The sequence below is a fragment of the Bombina bombina genome, chromosome 6 (genome assembly GCF_027579735.1).
Source record: "Bombina bombina isolate aBomBom1 chromosome 6, aBomBom1.pri, whole genome shotgun sequence".
Taxonomy (NCBI): domain Eukaryota; kingdom Metazoa; phylum Chordata; class Amphibia; order Anura; family Bombinatoridae; genus Bombina; species Bombina bombina.
Genome location: NC_069504.1, coordinates 1,103,163,642 through 1,103,188,596, shown reverse-complemented (window position 1 = coordinate 1,103,188,596; position 24,955 = coordinate 1,103,163,642). Strand labels below are relative to the sequence as shown.

The 24,955-nt window shown below is 39.7% G+C and overlaps 1 protein-coding gene across 1 annotated transcript in view; it reads left to right on the top strand.

Annotated features, from left to right (window-relative positions):
• The window catches only part of DENND2A (DENN domain containing 2A), a 241,517-nt gene that overhangs the window by 94,542 nt on the left and 122,020 nt on the right, over positions 1-24,955 (top strand). The window contains exons 2-3 of the mRNA XM_053719035.1: positions 198-296; positions 9,150-10,262. Of these exons, the coding sequence (XP_053575010.1) occupies positions 211-296; positions 9,150-10,262 (1,199 nt within the window). The 5' untranslated portion in view covers positions 198-210. The remainder of the gene's footprint in view (positions 1-197; positions 297-9,149; positions 10,263-24,955) is intronic.

The following is a 24,955-nucleotide window of genomic DNA, read 5'->3' as shown; positions in this document are numbered from 1 at the left end:
CCTCTTGTCATTGGCTCGCTTTGTGTTCAGCTAGCTCCCAGTAGTGCATCACTGTGCTGGAGCTGATTTTATATGCAAGCAACAGTGTATTAATAAAATCTTCTAACACATTATAGTCTTTTCTTTTTGCACTTTTACTTTCCGTGCAACAGGATACAAACAATGGCTTGTTTTGACATTTGTTATCTTTGTCACAGGGGAGCAGGTGTGATGTCAAATGCTGACACAATGACTGTGAGACGGGCAGCAAAGGTGACCAGGAATAAGGAGCACTCTCTGCACCAGCCAACCTGCAGGTACAGTATGGTCTAATCTTATTCTGGGTACAAATACATATACCAGTGAGGTGAGGTCAGAGGCTGGTGAGGCACTGGCTGTGATACGCCAGAGAAACACATATATGAACCCGATATAGGCAGCTTTAAATTTAGAATTAAATTCAGGTCCAATTTACTGCTATTATTAAATTTGCTCCATTCTCTTGGTATCCTTTGTTGAAGGATATGCAGCAATGCACTAATGGGTGCTAACTGAACACATTAAATGAGCCAATGACGAGGCATATATATGCAGCCACCAATCACCAGATGCTCTCAGTAGTGCATTGCTGCCCCTTAGCCTACCTAGGTATGCTTTTGAAAGAATACCAAAAGAAAAATAGATAACAGAAGTATAATATATTTTTTTTTCATCTGAAACATGAAAGAAAAAAATTGTGTTTAATGCTCCTTTAACGTTGTAAAACTAATTATCATTCATCTACTAAAATACAACTTAAAGGGACAGGAAACCCCCATATTTTCTTTCATGATTTGGATAGAACTTACAATTTTAAACAACTTTCTAATTTACTTCTATTATCAAATTTGCTTCATTATCTTCTTATCCTTTGTTTAAGAAATATCATTGCTCTACTGGCAGCTAGCTGAACACATCTAATTAACCAATCACAAGGGACAAATGTGTGCAGGCACCAATCAGAAGCTAGCTCCCACTAGTGTAGGATATGTGTGTATTAGTAACAAGGGATACTAAGAGAACAAAGCACATTTGAAAATAGAAGTGAATTTAAAAGTGTCTTAAAATTACTTGCTCTATCTGAAACATGCAAGTTTAATTTTGACTTTCCTATGCCTTTTAAGTAACACGTTCCAATTTTTATTCTCTATTAGTTTTTATTCTTCCTTACAAAGCAACTGCAATTGTACTTCTTAAAGGGACATGAAAGCCTACATTTTTCTTTCATAATTTAGGTAGAACATACAATTTAAAACTACTTTCTAGTTGACTTCTTTTATCTAATCTCCTTCATTCTCTTTGTATCATTTGTCGAAGGAGCAGCAACGCACTACTGGTTTGCCAACATACAGCAGCATTCCCCTGGTATAATATGATATCTGAGCATGGATAGGCATAAGAAATTGCTGAAGGCATTTTGACTCCTTGCTGTATTTGCCCATAACTAACATTTTATAAATCACACTATCAACTATAAAAGTAGCTTTACTGTTAGGGCAATGCCATTCTGTGAAAAATTATTTGACCTTTTGATGTATACTTAGAGTTCTGTTTATAATACTAAAAACTGTTTCCCTAACAGTAAAGCTACTTTTTATAGCTGACAGTGTGATTTATAAAATGTTATATGGGCCGCGAAAAACCTTAAGCGCCACTGGGTGGCACAGTCTCTAGCGACTCATACAAAAATTTAGTAAGACATCCATATTGCGCAATGGAGGGGAGCTGAACGGCTCACAGCCGCTCCTTCTTTGCGCAATATGGATATGGATGGATTGCTTTGCACATTTGCAGGCATCATGGTTGGGGAGTCGGCGGTGGGGGGGGGTAAGGGGGGTGCCTTGGGGTACATAAAAAATGTTTTTAAATAAATAATAATTTATAATTAAAAAAAGTGTAATACAGACATAGGACAGGTGAGGCACTGCCTCACCCGTCTCCTATGACGGCACGTCACACACTCACCTGCCACTTTATTAGGTACACCTCAATTGCTTGGTAACACAAATTGCTAATCAGCCAATCTGATGGCAGCAACTGCATTTAGGTATCTAGGTGTGTGGAAGATGACTTGCTGAAGTTCAAACCGAGCATCAGAATGGGGAAGAAAGGGGATTTAAGTTTATTTTAACATGGCATAGTTGTTTGTGCGAGATGGACTGGTCTGAGTATTTAAAAAACTGCTAAATCTACTTGGAATTTCACGCATAACCATCTCTAGGGTTTACAGAGAATAGTACGAAAAAGAGAACATTTCCAGTGAGAGGCAGTTATGTGGACGAAAATGCCTTGTTGATGTCAGACATCAGAGGAGATGTCTGACATCATGTGCAGCCGACAAATCTGCAGCAACTGCGTGATGCTATCATGTCAATATGGACCAAAATCTATGAGGAATGTATCCAACACCTTGTTGAAGCTATGCCACGAGGAGTTAAGGCAGTTTTGAAAGCAAAAGGGGGTCCAACCCGGTACTAGCAAGTTGTACCTAATAAAGTGGCTGGTGAGTGTATATGTGTATGTATGTGTGTGTGTGTGTATATATATATATATATATATATATATATATATATATATATATACATCAGCGCCAGGATTTCCAAAGTTACCTTTAATGTAACGTTTCGGGTTGTTACCCCCTTCGTCAGACAATACAAAATAACAACGTTATTTTGTATTGTCTGACGAAGGGGGTAACAACCCGAAACCTGATTTGTGTTACCAAGCAATTGAGGTGTACCTAATAAAGTGGCAGGTGAGTGTGTGACGTGCCGTCATAGGAGACGGGTGAGGCAGTGCCTCACCTGTCCTATGTCTGTATTACACTTTTTTTAATTATAAATTATTATTTATTTAAAAACATTTTTTATGTACCACAAGGCACCCCCCTTACCCCCCCCCACCGCCGACTCCCCAACCATGATGCCTGCAAATGTGCAAATCAATCCATCCATATCCATATTGCGCATGTATGTATGTATATGTATATATGTATATATATATATATATATATATATATATATATATATATATATATATATATATATATATATATGTGTGTGTGGAGAGAACTGTGGAAAGCGGTCTTTAGATCTCAAACAAAAGTGTCTTAGGGAATCCGGAGAGTAACGAGGAGCAACCTACAGGACACAGTTGTTCACTGGATGTTTTACCGCTTCATAGCCTGGAGCTAAGGGAATCCTACAGAACAGCGCCTATTTCACGACCATTGCTCCCTTACCATACTCTAAGGAGTGGAAGCAGAAACAGAGGGATTTACCACACATAGGGATTAACATCCCCTCCTTGTACATCACAGACCTCACATGTTTGAGGTCTAATAAGGTGAGTAAGTTTTTGTATCTTGCACTCATCATTATTGTGTGAACATATTACACTATTGGTTTCTTTTGTCTCTTTTCTCTTCCTTTCTATGAGCGATGTTCCTGCCACAACTACTGCTATATATTTATTTATTTATGTAGAATGTTCTATTTAGTAGAGTGAGTCTGCAGACTTTGTCACTGCTACCTGTATATTGTATTCTAGTCTCCTTACGGCCTCTATTGCTTTTACAGCAGTGCTGCATATAGATCCCTGTCTGTACCACCTAGAATTCAAGCCCAGATTCTGTCCATGGGTGGCCAAACCCTAAATCAGGGAAAATTTGCTCAAAATCTATGAGCATTTTTCAGTTTTTATAGTAGGACACACAAACATTATAAAGAATATATTGCTAAATGTTATTGTAATGATTTAGCACGTGACTCTCGTGACTATGCCTAGCAGTGATTTGCCCCCTACAGCTGACGGTATCAAAGGACCACTAAACACAGTAGAATAGCATAACCAATAAGATTGAGAGCTATTAGGCATGAAACAGCTATCCAGAAGTGGTTTTGTCTTTGCTGCATTTGCCCCATAAGGGGATTCGCTGTGGTTCAACACAGTACCAGAAGCTAAAAGCATGATATATTGTGTATATATACTTTGCATATATTACCCAGAATCCTCTGCATTGGTAACAATGTATACAGAGTACTTCTGGGGAAAGGCAAGCAGGGATAGTTGCCTAGACATGCTGATCGCCTATACAATATTTCTATGATCTAGGGCAAGGTTCTTAAACTCCCCCCCCAAGACCCAGTGACATGAAACCACATACCTTCATGACAATATTATTATGCTTGGTCTGAAAATTTATGAAGTCATATACAACAAGATAGCTACAATTTTTGTCATTAAAGTAACTAAATTTGTGCGTACTTTATTCCCCCCCAACACTCTCATACAACCCCCCAACACTCTCATACAACCCCCCAACACTCTCATACAACCCCCCCAACACTCTCATACAACACTCTCATACAACCCCCCCAACACTCTCATACAACCCCCCCCCAACACTCTCATACAACCCCCCCAACACTCTCATACAACCCCCCCAACACTCTCATACAACCCCCCCAACACTCTCTTATACAATACCCCCAACACTCTCGTATACAACACTCTCTTATACAACACCCCCAACACTCTCTTATACAACACCCCCAACACTCTCTTATAAAACACCCCCAACACTCTCTTATACAACACACCCAACACTCTCTTATAAAACACCCCCAACACTCTCTTATACAACACACCCAACACTCTCTTATACAACACCCCCAACACTCTAATATCTCATAGCAACCCAATAAACATGGTGTTGTGACTCAATAATGGGTAGCGACCCGTGGTTTTAAGAACCCTACTCTAGGGGTTAAGTATACAGTTATGTGCAATATAGTGCAATACAAAATGCTCTAACACTATAGACAAGGTTTTTGGGGTATTTTCTTTTGGAGTTTTATGTCCCTTTGAATCTCCATAATAGGTTACAGCTATTACTACACTAATAATAATACCAATAATGGGCTAAATTACAAGTGCTAATTTAACGTGCACCGGTAAATGGCCAAATTCGCCCATTTACATTGCATGTTAAATAACCAGCCATTACAAGTAGCAATTTGCACTCTTAAAATTAAATAGAGATCAGACCTCTGGTTAATTTAAAAAATGTACCCCAATTGCCCCCCGAAATATAGTCTAGTGTGCCTTAATAAAAAAAAAATAGTAGCACCTTTATTTTATTAAAAAAAATAACTGCACAAAACAGTTAGAAGGGGTTAAAGTGTGCGGATGTGGGGTGTTAGAAAACAAATTGCACTGAAAAGTGCCTTTACATAGCGGTCTATGGAAACTGTCTGTGTTTCCTGTAAATATATATGTATATGCTTCTATACATGTAAATGTATGTGTTACTATGTGTATATACACACAAATATATATTTATATATTCATATACATATATAATGACATTTGCTGCCCATCGCTGCACAACTTACCCCCTTCGCTGCACTAGGTTCTCTGCTGTAACTATTGGCATGAGAACAAGACTCCCATTGTAGCCTTTGGAAGCTTGCTCTCATGAGCGTAAAGCTTCCATGCAGTGCAAACACGAGGTCACGTTCACATTGCGCTCAACTTGTAATACCATCGCACATTTGCATTCGCTGGTATTACTGAGTGGAGTGCAAATATCGCAAAAGCAATTTTGCACTCCACTCGTAATCTAGCCCAATATAATTAATTGTATGAATGATTAAATATTATTTCATTAAAACTGTAAAAGAATTGCAATCCAAGCAGTGACTGATAGAGGGTTTGTTGCTCAATTTTAGCTCATTCATATTATTACATTGATAAAGTTATTTAAATGTTATTGCTGTTAAAGAGAATAACTAGATGCTGAGATGTTTGTTTTTTTGTCATTTGAATTTTCTCTTTACCTAAATTTGATTAAAAGAAGAAAAGAAATTTAAAATAATAATGAATGGGCTTCTGAAGACAAACAGAACATTTAATTAACCTGTTTTAAGCTGAATATTCTCAGCATATAATTGCTGGTGTTTATTGCCTATTCAGCAGGGTAGCTGAGACAACACACGTTGTGCCCGGGTGTCCCAGCGCCTATCAGATGCCGCTGAAATCCTTGACCGTGTTTGTGGCTTGTGGTTTTTCAGCCTTACCAAGTGAGGGTTTGGCTTTTTCTGCTTGGTTGTTGCATTTTGTGCCAGAGGATCTGCCTTCACTTTAGCAGAGAGCATTATGTGGCTTCACTGGGGATTTCCTCGTAATGCTGACTCACACGCAGTGAGATGTAACTACTGTGTAAGGTTCCGGCCACACTATTTCCAGCAGGTAGTCTTGGGAATATTCTTTAATCCACCAGCTGCCCAAGAGAGCCGCAAAGCATTGGTATTGCTTAGATGTGCAAACTTCTTTAGGAACTTAGGAGTTAAAGAGACAATAAACCCTTGTGATGCCAGCGTTGCATTTTTAGGAGTTTCTTACCAATGGATATATATCGTACTATGGGCTTGACGATCTAAAGCTCCCTGCTCTGGTGAGATTATTATCAATGCTGCAAGGTTCCTTAAAATCATTTTAGAAAGGCATATTTTACCTTGGGAATTGTTCCTCGCTATACAGAGTCCTGGAAATGGAGAGAGACCTACTTTACAATATTATTCTCAAAAAGTGTCTCCAAAGATATCTCTTTGGGACAGATTTAGGAAAGTAAGTTGGTCAGGGGTGTACATCTTTCCCCCTGTCTGCCCGGCTTCGCTTCTAGCGGGCAGCTATGCGCTGCCCACATTTACCATTGCACATTATGGCTAATGTGTAATGCTGCCCCCTGCTCATGCACAGCCAAACGCAAATGAGCAAGGGCTGTCAATCTTCCCAGTTGGAATAGTCTGGGGGGAATGATATATGCCACATAACAGGTGACAAAGTGGTTTACAAAGTTGTCTGATGATGCGCTTCTTGAATCTCGGGGACAGATTCTTAAGTCTTCAAGTGTTCGGCTCTTTTCAAAGCCGGATTTCCTCTTTTGAAAGTGCAACATACTAAGATCTGAATTTGCACAGAAATACGGCTCCGAAAAGAGCTAAATAGTGTGAGCGTCCTTCATATTCTGCATTCAGATGCTCACGAGTGCGCTAATTGCACGTGCCTACTGAGCAGCAGATGCTATAATAGCTTTAAAATAGACTTTTTTTTAGCCTTTTATATGACTTGATTAGCACCATGTGTATGCACACATTGACATTTTCAACACTTAGACAGGTTCCAATTGGTAAGTGCTTAATGCATTCCCCTACCTACTAGCACCTGGACACATGCATGTAGCATTTAATGTATTATTAATATGGATTGTAAAGTGTATAGCCCAGAGTAGGAGTTACATATTTTCAAAATGATAATGGTTATACAAGAACCAGCACTGATTAGCTAAAATGCAAGATTGTAAAAAGCACTGAGATAAGGGGGCAGTCTGCAGAGGCTTAGATACAGGTAATCATAGAGGTAAAACGTGTATTAATATAACCATGTTGGTTGGGCAAAATTGGGGAATGGTTTATAAAGGGATTATTTTTCTTTTTAAACAATAAAAATTCTGGAGTAGACTGTCCCTTTAAGGTTTGAGAAAGTGATTGCTATCTTTTTGGACACATAAAGGGGTTATCTCTCGTTTTAAACAATAACAGTTTTCAAGTAGAATGTCCCTTTAATTCTGCCAGGCTTTTCAGTGGTTGAATCACAGAACTTTATTATAATTCTCAGAACATTGTGATGTATATGTACAACCCAAGCATACTATCATGAATAAGTTGCTACAAAGACGCATTTAAAAAGGGTTTAAGTGTAATAAACCTTTCATGTGAAAAGGGTTCAATGTCCCTTTAAAGGGAACAGTAACGTCAAAATTAGACTTTCATGACTCAGAGCATGTGAATTTAAAAAACTTTCTAATTTACTTCTGTTATCCAATGTGTTTTGTTCTCTAGGTATCATTTGTTGAAAAGCATAGTTAGGCGCAGGAGCAGCAATGCACTACTAGGAGTTAGCTGCGGATTGGGGACTGCACATATATGCCTCTTTTCATTGGCTCACCAAGTGTGTTCAGCTAGCTCCCAGTAGTGCATTGCTGCTACTTCAACAAAGGATACCAAGAGTATGAAGCAAATTGGATAATAGAAGTAAACTGGAAGGTTGTTTAAAATTTTATTCTCTATCTAAATCATAAAAGAAAAAAAACTATGTTTCAGGTCCAATAATGTCTGCCTGTGACAAGCTTCTAAATGTTCTACAGGAAGTAACGAGAAACTATTTATGGGGGTTATAGCGTTCTATTCAAACTAAATGTACCCTTTATTTGGTCCATTTTGTATTCTGAAATGCGCAGTCCATACCAAACAAACTATTCTCAAATGGTGTAATTGTCAAAAAAAACTACTTATTAGAATATTATTATTTTACATTCTCTTTAAATCTGTTACTGTCCACTTTGGATCTTTAAATGACCATCTGAATTCTTGTAAAACCGGATGTACACAATTTGCGTAATTTCATTTTCCTTGATCTGCAAAATGTAAGAAAAATATTGTTCAACTATTTCTAAATGTTGGTTTGTAAACCTTCTCTGCTAATCCATTAAAGGGACATGAAACCCAAAACAATTCTTTCATGATTCAGATAGAGAATACAATTTCAAAAAACTTTCTAATTTACTTCTATTATATAATTTGTTTCATTCTCTTGTTATCATTTGTCGAAGGAGCAGCAATGCACTACTGGTTTCTACTGAACACATGGGTGAGCCAATGACAATCGTTATATATCTGCAGACACCAATCAGCAGCTAGAACCTAAGTTCTTTGCTGTTCCCCAGCTTACCGAGATAAACCTTGCAGCAAAAGGATAACAAGAGAAGGAAGCAAATTAAATAATAGAAGTAAATTGGAAAGTTGTTTAAAATTGTATTCTCTATCTGAATCATGAAATAAACATTTTGGGTTTCTTGTCCCTTTAACTGACATTAACAGACCTTCCTAATGTTGTAAAAGATTTTTAAACACAATTCTCTTGCTTCTTCTATTGAAAATGTTCTTTGTTTTCCTAAGAAATAACGATGTAACGTTATAGAAATAGCATTTATACAAACACGTATTTGTCTATTGACTAGTTATGCCAATAACTTCAGGTAATCCATATTTTTTTTTAATGTTTTCTAGGGTAAACTTTGTAGGTAAAGAGAATTCTTGGAAACAAATTGGAGTACATGAACTTGATTTATCTAGTAAGAGCCAAAGTGAAAATATATTTATCCACTTAAAACCCATTCAGAGACCATCCTTTGAGAAGAGTCCACTTAAAGGTCTAGGGAATCTGCCAGAAGAGGGAACTACAGAAGGTTTACTACAGAATATGCTTAAACACAAAATGATCATCACTGACCCAGTTATGGAGCTTAATGTGAAGGAACATGGCCAGATACTTCCAAAACAGTTGGGAGATACTAAGATATCCCCCACCCCACAAAAAATCCCATTGAAAAAGACTTCTAGCATCAAAGAAAAAATTTCCGAATGGGAAGGGAAGAGAGAGTCTCCATCTCCTGTGCTCAACAGAAAGGAGGTAACAGCGATAAAGAGGCAAAACTCTACAGGACCCTTGACGGGTGACAAGGTTATTGGGGAAGTAAAAGGGTGCCCGAAAGGCAGCATTAAAAGGATGCTTAGCTGGGAGATGGAAAGCAGAGAAATTGAAAAGCAAGAAGCTGTGAAATTAGAGAAACAGACAGAGAAAGAGCAAGATCAAACTATGGACAAACTCAATGAGCCAACCTCTGGCACCAAAAAGGACCAGAAACTGGTATTAAGTCAGGTAAAAAAGTTTGAACGTACCTTGAAAGACAGCCCATCAGAGGTTCATCCACAGTTACCAGGGACTTATTACTCACAACAGTATCTTATAGAGGCAGAAGAAAACAGGACAGGCTCCAAGCCTAAATGGGGGTTGGACTCTGAGAGTGGTGAGCCTATATTTGGGACTGTGGGAGAGGGAAAAATATCTAGGAGGCAGAGCAATTCTGAGAATGTGTATACAGAACCTGGGACCATTGAGCAGAAATTACCCATAAACCCTCTGCCTAAGCCTAGAAGGACTTTCCGACATGAAGGTGAAGGTGAACTTAGCTCTCGTAGGATAGGCGGCTTACGGAAACTGAATAGGGACTTGCCTCCTCTTCCCTGCATACCACCTCCTCCTCTCCCAACGTCCCCACCGCCTTCAGCTGTTAGCAGGCGACACTGGAACAACAAGCACAAGAGTAATGGAGACCACAGGTATTTTTATCAAACATTATTACTTCTTATCTGTATACTCAGCTGTAGCTCTAATTAAAGATGTGTAATAACTAACCTAAAATAACTGCTTTGTTACATTAGCAACTGTATGATGCTTCTAATGTGTTAAAGGGACTTAAAAAAAAATTCTATCATAGATGTGGAAGAGCAGCATTTGAACGTGTGTGTGTGTGTGTATGTATATATGTATGTGTGTATATATATATATATATATATATATATATATAGATATAGATACATACATACACATATATATATATATATATATATATATATATATATATATATATATATACATATATATACTACTAAAGTGCAACACGCAAATATCTGTAAAAATAAAGATATTTGTGTGTTGCCCTTTTATGATAATTAATCTGGTGTGAAAACAAACTGAATGTTGCAAACCACCACTATATATGAGATGCTTTTGAGCAACAAATTGCAAACAAATCCACATATCTAATACGCACACACTTTCTGGGGAACAAGATCCTACTGAGCATGTGCACAAGCTCACAGGGTATACGTTTACTAGTCTGTGATTGGCTGATGTCTGTCACCTGATACAGGGGGCTGGAAAATGTGTGAAAAAATTAATTTGTCAGAAAAAAATCTACTGCTTATTTTAAATTCAGAGTAAATGTTATTGCATTGTGTTTTTATTATGTACTTGTTAATTATGCAATTCTACTGCATTGAGTGGTCCTTTAAACAACGTTAACTTTTTTTTCCACTCAACAATATTTTAACTGCTGCTCTTGAGTATATTTGTTTAGTACTTGTCTCTTTCATAATAAAACTTTTTATTAGATGTTTTGTTATAGAATTACAAGTTGTTTTGTATTTACTTTTTGTTGAAGTAACAGATGCTAACTTGGGTACATGCCTGTTTTGTTATTCAATGATATCTGATCTTTTTTGGATTGGTGAGAAGTATATCTATAAATCATCAAAAATCTAAGTTTCTGAGCAGACTTTAATATAGATTTTCTTTCCTAAGGCATGGAGAGTCCATGTCATCATTCTAATTACTAATAGAACATTCACTCCTGACCAGCAGGAGGAGGCAAAGAGCACTCCAGCACAGCTGTTGAGTATCACTTCCCTTACCCATAAACCCCAGTCATTCTCTTTGCCTTGATCACGGGAGGATGGCGAAGATGGTGTCTGAAGATTTTGATCCTTTTAATGGGTACTTTTCCCAGCAATCGAGGATTGGGGTTATGCTGTGTCCATGTCAATCTCTTTAGTAAGAGTAATGGTGGCTATTAGCAGTTAGAAGACGGCAAGGTAGTCTTTGCTTAAACTCCTAACATTATTGCTACCCCTGTTATAGAAAACCAGAGTTGGTTCTTTTCTATAGGTCTCTGGTAGATATGGTGAAGCTGCCACACCTCAGAAAACAGCTCCTGTCTGACAGAGCAGGATCCACAGGTAAGTGCTTTTCCTTCTAGGTTTGAAGATACTGGCACTATAGGGGTTAAATCCTTGTGGAAAGTATTTAAATTTGTTTTAGGGGCACTGCTTTTATGTGAAAAGAGGCATCATTTTTTTATTGGGGCTCAGAGATGGGAGAGTGTATGAAGTGTTTGACAGGTGTTTGCTTTACTTCTTACTTGTTGCAATCACTTTTCAGTTCAGCTTATTGGTCCAATCACTTTTGCTGTGCTGCTGTTGGTTTTCGCACCATTTTTGTTTGGCGCAATTTTTTATAAAAAAAAGTTGTGTTTTTTATTGCGGTCACGTGACCACTCTTCGGGATTTCCAGTTTTTGGCTTTTCTGTTCAGATCAGATTGGAGTTTGCCACATCGAGTCTGGAGGCTGCATTTTCTTCTATCTACAGTGGCAAGTGGATTTGGGCTGTTCGGTAACAAGCAGGTGTTTTTTTTGCTACCGGGTGTGTCCGGTTTTCTGTGCTAGTGGGATAGCAACTTCTTTAGGGGTAAGACCTCAGCAGAGCTTAAGTGCTTATTTATGTTTTATTGCTTCATATTAATAAACTTAATTTGGCATTTACATTTTTTTTGTTAATTGTGAACTGATACCCAATTATGGACACTAATACTGAAGTTGATTCATTTGAAAAATGCTTATTGTGTTTGGAGGCTAAGATAATTCCTCCTGTACAGTTTTGCTCTTCATGTTAAAATAAAACATTAAAGTTTAAAGATAAGATGTCTCTCCCTGAGCCTCCTGTCTCTCAGGATAGTGTTATCCTATCTACGCCTCAGCTTTCCCCTCAAGCTTCACATGCAGTGCCCTGCGGTTCCTCTCAAGCTCCTGGGGGTGTTTTTTTACCTGGGGATTTCGCTGTGCAGATTACTTCTGCTGTTTCTGCAGCTTTATCAGCTTTTCCAAAGGTTTCTGGTAAATGAAAGAGGACGTCTAAACATATTGATGTTAGTAAGGCTGACTCTGCTAAAGCTGCGTTAGTCAGTTTGTCTCAATTACATGATGAGGATAATTCTTCAGGGGCTTCTGAGGGGGAATTGTCAAATTTTGATACTGTAGTGACAAATTCTGCAGATTCAGAGGAGATTAATTTCAGATTTAAGATAGAACACCTTTGAGTTCTTTTGAAGGAGGTTCTTGCTACTTTGGAAGAATTTGAATCTGTTGCGGAGAATCCAAAGAGGTCTAGTAAGCTTAATAGGGTATATGATGTACCCTCATCTGTGGAAGTATTTTCAGTTCCAGACCGTATGGCAGATATTATAACTCAGGAATAGGATAAACCAGGGATTCCTTTTCCCCCGTCCCTTGTTTTTAAAAATATGCTTCCTTTTGCTGACTCTGTTCGTGACTTGTGGCGCACGTTGCCCAAGATAGAGGGAGCTATCTCTACTCTGGCTAAGAGAACTACTATTCCTATTGAAGATAGTTGTTCTTTCAAGGATCCCATGGATAAGAAGCTTGAGGCTTTTTTGAAGATGTACATTCATCAGGGAATTCAGTTGCAACCTGTTGCTAGTATTGCTACAGTTGCAGGGGCAGCATCTTATTGGTGCAATGATTTATCTAATCTTATCCTAGAAGAGACTACTATAGAGGAGATGCAAGACAGGATAAAGTCTCTCAAGCTAGCCAATACCAATGTGATGCCAGCATGCAAGTTCTTTAGGTTGCTAAGATTTCTGGTTGTACTTTATTAGCTTGCAGAGCTCTCTGGTTAAAATCTTGGTCTGCAGATGTTACATCCAAGTCCAAGCTTTTATCTCTGCCTTATAAGGGTAAATCCTTGTTTGGACCAGGTCTGGCAGGAATTATTTCTGACATTACAGTTCGAAAAGGGTTCTTTCCTACCTCAGGATAAAAATAATAGACCTAAGGGTCGCCAGAATTCTAATATTCATTCCTTTTGTAACTTTAAGGGACAGAAGTCTTCCTATTCCAAGTCGGATCAATCCAAGTCTTCCTGGAGGTCCAGTCAGCCTTGGAATAGGGGGAAGCAAGCTAAGAAGCCTTCCATTGATTCTAAATCAACATGAAGGGGCCGCCACCAATCCTGTAGTGGATCAAGTGGAGGGCAGGTTTTCTTTTTTTTCCAGCAGGCTTGGATACGTGATGTTCCAGATCCTTGGGCCATAGATATAGTTTCCCACGGTTACAGAATAGGATTCAAATTTTGTCCCTGGGTTCCACCTGTCAAGGTTATCTGCAAATCAGATAAAGAGAGAGGCCTTCTTAAACTGTGTAAAGGACCTATCATCCCTGGGAGGGATTGTGCCAGATCCTCTAGAGGAACATGGTCTAGGATTCTATCCAAATCTATTTGTAGTTCCCAAGGAGGAGGGCACTTTTCTTTCCCATTCTGGACTTAAAGTGTCTCAATCAATTCCTCAGGATTCCATCCTTCAAGATGGAGACCATCCATTTTGTTCTTGTTTGGGCCAAAAGAGTCAGTTCATGATGACCATAGATCTGAAGGACGCGTATCTTCATGTTCCCATTCACAGGGATCATTACCAGTATCTAAGTTTTGCCTTCCTGGACAAAGATTTCCAGTTTGTTGCCCTTCCTTTTGGCCTTGCTACAGCTCCCAGAATTTTTACAAAGGTTCTGGGGGCTCTTCTGGCAGTGGTGAGGTCCCAGGGTATTGCTGTGGTGCCTTATCTAGACGACATTCTAGTTCAAGCCCCATCTTTTCATCTAGAAAGATCTCATACTGAGATGTTGTTATCTATTCTACGTTCCCACGGGTGGAAAGTGAACTTTTTGACGGATGTCAGAAAATCCAAGCTTCGTGTTTCTTGCCTGTCTCTCCATTCTGTTATTCGTCCATCTGTGACTCAATGCATGGAGGTGATTGGACTGATGGTTGCCTCCATGGACATCATTCCTTTTGCTCGGTTCCCTCTGAGCCCTCTGCAGCTATGCATGCTCAGTGAATGGAACAGGGACCACTCAGATCTCTCGCAGAAGATCAATTTGGATTCCCCAACAAGAGTCTCACTCTCATGGTGGGTTTCACAGGACCATCTATCTTGGGGCACATGCTTTCTGAGGCCTTCCTGGGAGATTGTGACAATGGACGCCAGCCTGTTAGGCTGGGAGCAGTTTGGGGTTTCTTAAAGACACAGGGTCTGTGGACTCCAGAGGAGTCATCGTCTTCCAATAAACATCTTGGAGTTGAGAGCAATTTTCTATGCTTGAAGAGCTTGGCCTCAACTAGCTTTGGTCCGATTTATCAGATTTCAGTCGAACAAAATCACCTCGGTGATCTACATTAATTACCAGAGAGGAATTTGGAGTTCCTTGGCAATGAAGGAGGTGTTTTGCATTCTCTAGTAGGCGGAGTCTCACGATTGCCATCTCTCTGCCATCCACATACCAGGGGTGGACACCTGGGGGGCGGATTTTTCTAAGCAGGCAGACTTTTCATCCTGGAGAGTGGGCTCTCCACCCAGAGGTTTTCACAATCATAACTCTCAGGTGGGGGCTTCCGGAGTTGGATCTGATTGCGTCTCGTCAAAATGCCAAGCTTCCAAAGTACGGTTCAAGGTCAAGAGATCCTCAAGCCGTTCTGGTAGATGCTCTAGCGGTTCCTTGGTGCTTCAATCTAGCATACCTGTTTCCTCCGTTTGCGTTGCTTCCATGAGTAATTGCTCACATCAAACAGGAGAGAGCTTCTGTGATTCTAATAGCTCCTGTATGGCCTCGCAGGATCTGGTTCGTCGATCTGGTGACGATGTCATCTCTTCCGCCATGGAGGTTACCTTTCAGGAAGGACCTTCTTCTTCAGGGTCCCTTTCTTCATCCAAATCTGGTTTACCTGAAGCTGCCTGCTTTGAGATTGACCGTCTAAGTTTGGCTAGACGTGGCTTCTCTGATAAAGTCCTAGATACTAAGCTTCAGGCTCGTAAATCGATTACTCTCAGAATTACCATAGGGTATGGTGTAAATACCTTAATTGGTGTGATTCAAAAGGCTTTTCGGTGGAACAAAGTAAGGGGTTCCTCGAATTTTGGCTTTTCTTCAGGAGGGCCTGGAGATGGGTTTGTCAGTCAGTACTTTGAAGGGTCAGATCTCTGCTCTGTCTATTCTTCTGCATAAATGTCTGGCAGTTCTGCCAGATGTTCAGTCTTTTTTGTTCAGGCCTTGGTCAGAATCAGGCCTGTGCTTAAATCTGTTGCTTCTCCTTGGAGTCTTAACCTTGTTCTTAGAGTTTTGCAGCAGGCTCCGTTTGAGCCGATGCATTCTGTTAGTATTAAATTACTATCTTGGAAGGTTTTGTTTGTTTTGTTTTTTTTTTATTTTGTTTCTTCTTGCTATTTCTCCTGCTCACAGAGTTTCCGATCTTTTGGCTCTGCAGTGTGATTCGCCTTACCTTATTTTTCATGCTGATAAGGCAGTCCTTCGTACTAAGCTGGTGTTTCTATCTAAGGTAGTGTCGGATCGCAATCTTAATCAGGAAATTGTAGTTCCTTCTTTTTGTCATAACCCTTCTTCCCAGAAGGAACGTCTTTTGTATAACTTGGATGTTGTGCATGCTCTTAAATTTTACCTTCAAGCAACTAAAGAGTTTCAGCAGACTTCTGAACTGTTTATTGTTTTCTCTGGTAAGTGTAGGGGTCAGAAGGCCACTTCTACCACTCTTTCTCTCTGGTTGAGAAGTGTTATCCGTTTTTAGCTTATGAGACAGCTGGACAGCAGCCTCCTGAGAGAATGACGGCTCATTCCACTAGAGCTGCTTCATGGGCTTTCAAAAATTAAGCTTCTGTGAAGCAAATCTGCAAGGCGGCCACTTGGTCCTCTATTCATACTTTTTCCAAATTCTACAAATTTGATACTTTTGCCTCAGCTGAGGCTTCTTTTGGAAGAAAGGTTCTTCAAGCGGTGGTGCTTCAGTTTAAGTCCGCCTGTCTTGTTCTCCCTCCCTATTCATTCTGTGTCCTCTAGCTTGGGTATTGGTTCCCACTAGTGATTAGAATGTTTTGTGGACTCTCCATGCCATTGGAAAGAAAACAAAATTTATGCTTTACCTGATAAATTTATTTATTTCCGGGCATGGAGAGTCCACAACCCACCCTTATTCAAATTAAGACGGCAGGTTTTTTTGTCTTGTCCCCAGGCACCTCTATACCCTTGTGTTATCTTCTTTTTCCGTTTCCCTTCGGCCGAATGACTGGGGGTTATGGGTAAGGGAAGTGATACTTAACAGCTCTGCTGGGCTTCTCTTTGCCTCCTCCTGCTGGCTAGGAGTGAATATCACACTAGTAATTAGAATGTTTTGTGTACTCTCCATGCCCGGAAAGAAAGAAATTTATCAGGAAAGCATTTTTTTTTTGTTTGTTTCAATTTAAGGTTAAGTGCATATTACAAACAAAGGGGATCTTAATGATGAAAATCTATTTATTGATTCAGTATTGGATGTAGAAAAGATTATCCATATACCATTAAAGAAACAGTAAAGTGAAATTTAAACTTTTATTATTCAGATAGTGAGGCCGAATTATCAAATATCTGTCGGACCTGATCCGACAGTGCGGATCAGGTTCGACAGACATCGCTGAATGCGGAGAGCAATACGCTCTCCGTATTCAGCATTGCACCAGCATCTCACAAGAGCTGTTGGTGCAACGCCGCCCCCTGCAGGGCCAGCAGGGAGGTGTCAATCAACCCGATCGTACTCGATCGGATTGAATTGTGGCGATTCCTGTCTACCTCATCAGAGCAAGCGGACAGGGTTATGGAGCAGCGGTCTTTAGACGCTGCTCCATAACTGCTGTTTCTGGCGAGTCTGAAGACTCGCCAGAAACATGGGCCCTCAAGCTCCATTCGGAGCTTCATAAATGGGCCTCATTGTGTGTGATATAAAACAACTGTCTAATTTACTTCTGTTATCAAATTTGCTTTTGTTCTCTTATTATTTGTTGAAGAGTAAAGCAAGGTACGCTGATCGGAGCTCAGGAGCGTGCACGTGTCTTTAGAAATGTATGATAGCTGTATTTTTATCTATAAACAATGTTGCAAACACTGCTGTCCTATGGCTAGAGACATGCACACTCCTGAGCTCACCTAAGATTGCTCTTTAGCAAAGGATACCAAGAGAACTAAGCAAAATTGATGAACAAGTAAATTGGAAAGATGTTTAAAATGTCATATCCTGTCAAATCCATTGAAGTTTAATTTTGACTTTACTGTCCCTTTTAACCTAGTTATGGGATTATATCTGCGGCTATAGATAAACATATATTTTTGCTTACGGCACGTGTGAGCTGATACAAGTAGTTATTGGTAAGTACCTACCTTTCGGCATTCAAGTAGATAAATTGGACACGAGAACATGGTGTCAATAAAGTGTTTGGGTAAAAAATAGTTAACCAAAAAACAAAGTAAAGAACCTTTGCTGGAAATTAAAAACACTTATAAGCAACACACATATCAAAGGGTTAACCTAAAACAAAACGAAAATTTGTGCGCGCCACCATAAATTTAGCTTCAGCAACTGTTTAAGTAATGTAAAACTAAATACTTATTATTGTATCAAACTTCTAGTAAATATTTAATTATAATTTTATAAAAATCCTTGTAAAAAACTTTTAAAAATGTCTCCTAAAAGCGATGTCCCAAATTCACCCCATAAAATAATTAGTTTCCTGTAAAATGTCTATTATATAAAATAAATGTGTAATCCGCTTTGGATAGCTAGTTAGCTGTTTTGAAAAGTAAGAACCAAATTTCCTCTAGTGAATACGTAATTCCAATGTTAACAGTTTAATGTCTCGTTAAATGTTAGTACTCACCGCAAGTTAAAATATTTAGAACTTTAATTCCGTACCTTGCAGCAGTTGTAGTTAACTTGCTGTTTACCTTCTCGAGAATGGGGAGAATGGCAGGCCCACTCTCTTCCTCTCTTCCTCTCCTATTGAAGGTTTGCGTATATCGCCCCTTGGGGTTGTTCCGAAAAAAGATACGGGATAATTTAGGATGATCCACCATCTCTCGTATCCTAACGGACAATCAGTGAACGATGGCATCCCGGCGGAGTTAGTGTCGGTTAAATATGCTTCTTTTGACCAGGCAGTAGCGTTGGTCAGGGATGCTGGTAGTCACGCGTTATTGGCTAAGGTGGATATTGAGGCGGCTTTCCGCCTTTTGCCGGTTCATCCAGTTCTGCACAGGTTGCTGGGGTGTTTTCTCCCCATGGGGTGTTCCATCTCTTGCTCCCTATTCAAGACTTTCAGTTCATTTTTAGAATGGGTAGTCTGCGAGTTGTCTGGTTTCTCATCTGTGGTCCATTACCTGGACGATTTTTTGTTCGTTGGGCCGACGGACTCACAGGTTTGTACACAGTTGAGGGATACTTTTTATGGAATTGCTCGAGAATTCGGGGTGCCTATAGCCGTGGACAAGTCGGAAGGGCCTTCAACAGTGCTTAGCTTTCTGGGAATCATGATTGATTCGGATAACATGGAATGCAGACTTCCCCAGAACAAGGTGTTCAATTTGCAAATGGTGTTAGGGTCTATTTTAAAAGCAAAAAAAAGGTGAAGCTGAGGGAGATGCAATCATTGTTGGGTAAACTTAATTTTGCCTGTCACATTATCCCCATTAGGAGAATTTTTTGCAGACGGCTAGCATTGGCCACGGCTGAGGTAAGTCATTCCCATCACTTTGTTCGGCTTTTGAAGGAGCTTAAATGCGACCTTCGAATTTGGGAGGATTTTCTTAACAATTTTTTTTTTTTTTTTTTTTTTTTAAGAGCTTTATTGAGATAAAGAAAAATTACAAACAGAAATTATGCTGCACAAAAAACACATTCAGATATGCATAATAAAAAAGAAAAACACTTTTGTAACAGCTGTGATATAATATCTACTAAATTCTTCATCTTAATGCTTAAATAGTCTGCGATCCCAACACGTAGGGTGGGAACGCTAGGTCAAAGTAGTTTTTCAAATTAAGGCCTTAGTGTGAAGATCAAAAATAGAAGACAAATAAGGGAGGGGAAGATCATTGGAATTGAAAAGGTAAAGAGGAACCCGTAGCTCATGGGGTCCAGAGAAGGCAAAGAAAACAGAAAAGAGAGATAGAAGAAAAGAAAAAAAAAAAAAAAAAAAAAAAAAAAAAAAAAAAAGGGGGGGGGGGGGGGATGAGGGAAAGAGGGGATGGGGATGGAGGGGAAAGGTCAGTCATGCTATACTTAGGGTGTTTATATAGTGCCATGCCAGAGGGCCAAGATATACTCATACTTGTTTAATTTGTGATTTTTCAGATAATGATACCGCTCCATAAGGAGCATCTCTTCTACCTGCAAGTACCATTCTCCTATTGTAGGTGGGCCCTGTGTTTTCCACTTTTTGGGAATCAGTTTTTTTGCGCTTGTGATCATAATGAGCAGTAGGGCTAGGTGTGCCTGACTCTGAGCTCTTGGCAAGTCTATGAAGAGCAAAAACTCAGGTGAGTTCGGTACTACAATGTTTAAAATCTCAGAAATTTTTGTCCTAACCTCCCTCCAAAAGACTGTAAGAGACGGGCAGAACCACCAAACGTGTAGGAGAGAGCCATGTTCACCGCAACCTCTCCAACACTTAGGGCTAGCGGTCGGGAATATCTTGTGTAGCCTAGTGGGAGTCAGGTACCATCTGCTCATAAATTTTATCTGAGTTTCTTGGATGTTTGAAGATACTGAGGATCTTTTAGCCAGTCCAAATGCCCTCAACCAGGACTCGGAGTCCAGCTCCAAACCCAGGTCCTCATTCCATCGCGATACATAGGACGGGAGCACATCAGGTCCCTGCTGGACCATCAACTTATATAAGAGGGAGATCAGGTGTCTCGGCACTCTGTCCGTTGTACACAACCCTTCAAATGGGGTGAGAGATCTTCCCAAGTCTTGTTTATGTTTATGTCCGGTGATAAAGTGTAACAATTGATTATATTGTAGCCATGATGCAAATAGAATGGGCTGGGTTTCTTTAAGCTCTGCTTGTGAGATGACTTTCCCATTCACAACTACGCCAGAAATGGACCCCTCTCTCATTTTATAAGGTTTTATTTTATGATAACCTAACTTAAAGTATGGAAGCTCCGGGTGCTCAAAAATTGGTGTAAGTGGAGAGTGTTTTGAAGAGATATGTGTAGATGTGGCTATAGTCACATCCCAATTATGGAGAATTTCTTCCGTTAAATGGTACTGTGAAATCTTATTAGGGCGCATTGACGATGGCAACCAGGCCAATGAACCCATATTTTGAAGCTTGAAAATCTGTCTGTCTAAGGTAATCCACGCTTTGGATTCTTGATTGTGTGCCCATTCAACTACCCTCTGAAGGCCTATCGCTCGTTTATAAGATGCAAGGTCTGGTAACCCCAGACCCCCTTTATCTCTCGGGAGGTACATAGTACGCTTTGGTATTCTGGGTTTAATGTTTGCCCAAATAAATTGCTCTATTAATTTTTGCATCTGGGACAGGTATCCTCTAGGAAGCGCAATAGGCAAGGCCTGAAGAAGATATAGGATTCTGGGCAGGATGTTCATTTTAATAACCCCTACTCTGCCTAGCCAAGAGATATATTTACTCTTCCAAGAAGAGAGATCAGCAGCAATATCACTCTTAAGCGGGGTGTAGTTATATTTAAAAAGGTCAGCAGGATCAGGAGCCAAATATATGCCTAGGTATTTTAATTTCTTATTAGCTAGGGTAAGTTTGTATTGCTGTTGTAGAATTTGGATAGTTTGTGGGCAGGTATTAACATTTAATAATTCAGACTTAGTTAAATTAAGTGAGAAGTTTGAGACTCCACCATAGGCTTCGAGTTCCCTCAACAATTCAGGGATAGAATCAGTAGGGTTAGTCAAGGTGTAGAGAACATCATCTGCGTATAGCGCTTGCTTATATTCTGCGTTGTCTAGTCTGATCCCTGTTATAAGGGTATTAGAACGGACCTTCTGGGCCAGGACTTCAATCGATAGAGCGAACAGCAATGGAGACAAGGGACAGCCCTGTCTGGTGCCATTGCTAATGTCGAAGGAATCCGATAAGGCGCCATTCACTCTAATTCTAGCACAAGGGTTTGAGTATAATGCAAAAACGTAATGTAAGAACGTTTGTCCAAATCCCATCTTTTCTAAAACCCGACGCAGAAAAAGCCAATCCACCCTATCAAAGGCCTTCTCTGCGTCTGTGGAGAAGAGCACCATGGGGATACCTGAAATCCTAGCATGGTTAATCAGTTGTGTCACCTTAATCGTGTTGTCTCTGGCCTCACGGCCAGGGACAAAGCCCACCTGGTCATTACAGACCAGGTCAGGAAGGTAGTTATTTATTCTGGTGGCCAGAATTTTTGCTAGTAATTTCATGTCCGAATTGATTAGGGATATGGGCCTAAATTGTCCGGGGGAATCTGCGGCTTTACCCGGTTTGGGTATAACTGTGATATGGGCTTCTAAGAGTACTCGAGACAGTTCGGGGCTGTCTCGGAGTCCATTAAATAAATCCAGAAGAGGGCCCGCTAAAACCTTTTTAAACTTTTTATAGTACACTGAGGAGAACCCATCTGGGCCCGGGCTTTTACCCCCAGGGCAGTTTTTCATAGCAGTGAACAATTCCTCTACTGTTATCGGTGAATCCAAAACCTCTGATGCTTCCTTAGTTAGCTTGGGGAGGGCAATGTCTTTCAAGTATGAGCTAATTAAAGACTCCTGCTGAGAGGTCTCCTCTACTTTAGGGGACGTCGCTGACTGAGCATGTATATTATAAAGGGCATGGTAGTATCTGTGAAATTCTGCTGCGATTTGGGCACAACTATGAAACATGTGACCGTCTGGAGATTTAAGGCAATGTATATGGGACCTCCGCTGTCTCTTTTTTAGGGATTTGGCTAAGATTCTGCCTGGTTTATTCCCCCCTTCATAATAATGCTGTTTAAGGTGGAGGGCCATTTTTTGATGTGACTCATTTAAATGTTTTTGGAATTCTAGTTTCGCTTCTTTTAACTGGGTTCTAGTATCATTACAAGAGGGATTGTTTTTATGTTTATTTTCTAGGGAACCTATCCTAGACTGTAGCTCACTGTATTTGGCCCTGTATTGCCTATTGAGGAATGCCTTATGTTTTATTAGTGCCCCTCTAATTACACTCTTGTGGGCCTCCCAAATAGTAGCTTTAGAAGATGTAGGGAATGTGTTAAGTTCGAAGTAGTCCCGCATAATATTATTTATATCCTTGAAAATTACCGGATTATCTAGCATAGTTTCATCTAGCCTCCACACCTGTTGTGTGACAGGAATGTCTGGCCATAGGATCGAGCAAGTAACCGGAGCATGGTCAGACCAAGTAATATGTCCTATATCACTGTGATGAGTTATCGAGAGGCCACAAGAATCTGTGTAGATATAATCAATCCTGGAATAGCTGTTATGGGGTATGGAATAAAATGAGTAATCCCTAGATGTAGGATGAAGAGTGCGCCAGACATCGTGTAATGATGCATGTTTGAGAGAGTCATTTACATGGTTAACTGTGGACAGGGGAGTGCAAGTGACTCCCCGTGAGGTGTCAACAAGGGGATTGGCCACCAAGTTAAAATCCCCAGCTAGATATGTAATTCCTTTGGAATGTTCTAAAAGAAGGTCTGTAATCTTAGTCATAAAAGAATCCTGGCCGTGACTAGGCGAGTAGACTGAGACCAACGTAATATAGTGTCCATATAGAGTGCCCACAATTAAAATGTATCGCCCCTCTGGATCCCTCTCAATGTGTGTCAGGATGAAAGGTACAGATCTGTGAAATAAAATTCCTACACCACCCTTTTTACTTTGTCCCGATGCAAAGTATGCTATAGGAAATTGGGGATTATGCCATTTAGGCTCTTTGCCTTTTCTATAGTGTGTCTCCTGTAGTAAAATTATATGGCTCTGGGATTTTCCCAGTTCCTTAAGGGCTATAGAGCGTTTGCCTGGGTCATTCATGCCTTTAGCATTGATGGTAGTGAGATTGATGGAGTGATCTCCAAACTTACTGACTTTGGACTGCATTATCATTCAGGAGAGGTGGGGAGGATGAGAGGGGAGAGGGGAAGAAGAAAAAAAAAAAAAAAAAAGGAAAAAGAAGATAGAAAAGTCTGTGCCAAAGGGGAGGCACGGGCAAGAGATAGCTAAGAAAGTCGAAACCAATTGGGTGCAATTAATTATCTTCTTGCCCCGTCTAGGTCCAAGAAAAAGAAAAGAATTGAAAGTAACAATAAATACAGGGGATAAGCCCCACAACTGACGTGAGTTATAAAGATTATATTTATACTATTAACACCATAAACATTTGAAAACGAAATACCCTGAATATTTCAGCTGAGATAAGATAAAATAAACGCAAGAGGCTCTTAATGGCTAGGTGACAAAGCGATTAAAGGGATAGATTTTGTCTTTGATAAATAAATTCCTGTTAGTCAAGAGCAGCTCTCTCGTTCTAATATCGTCAGGAAGGGATAAGCCAAGTACTCAAACTGGGAACATTAACTAGCAATCTAAGCCTCGTCCTTTACTTTTATGTAGAGGGAAGTTGTCTGTATTGGGGAGAGGCGGGGGAAGTTGTAATTACCCTGTTATAAGATAATAAGAAGCCTCAAATTAATGGTTACAAATTAAAGGCACGTGACACATAGGGGCTTGAAGTTAGCCTGTCTCCCATTGACAATTCTCCACAGCTGAATTTTATATTAGAGGGAGATATTAATATAAAACAGATCAAATGCTTTAAAAAACTAAGGCAAATACTTATTTAAAGAGAACTGTATAAGTCAAGCAATGATCTGTATTTGTTCAGCGTCTGAATCATGTAAGTGCTAGTAATAATGCCTTCCAGGAAACTCTCTACCCCTCCCCAACAGCATCCCATAAATAATTCTGCTATCACTAAATGCAAATCTAGAAATAATGCTCCATCTATTTTAGCTACTAGCCAACCTAATAAAATATAACCAGTGAGTAAGTTGTGACACATAATAAGCTGCCAGAACATCAATAAAGTAAAGCTATTGTGTATTGAAAGTATAGAGCTATCTCCCACCCATATATAACATTCCAGTGATAAAATAAATATCTATAAACAACATCTTAAGTAAAGGTGGAAACTAAAAACATCTTTCCAGACTTACACAGAACAAAACAACCTTTTAAACTAGGCACAAGTTTTAAATATAAGTTGGCAGTCACTGAGCACATTCA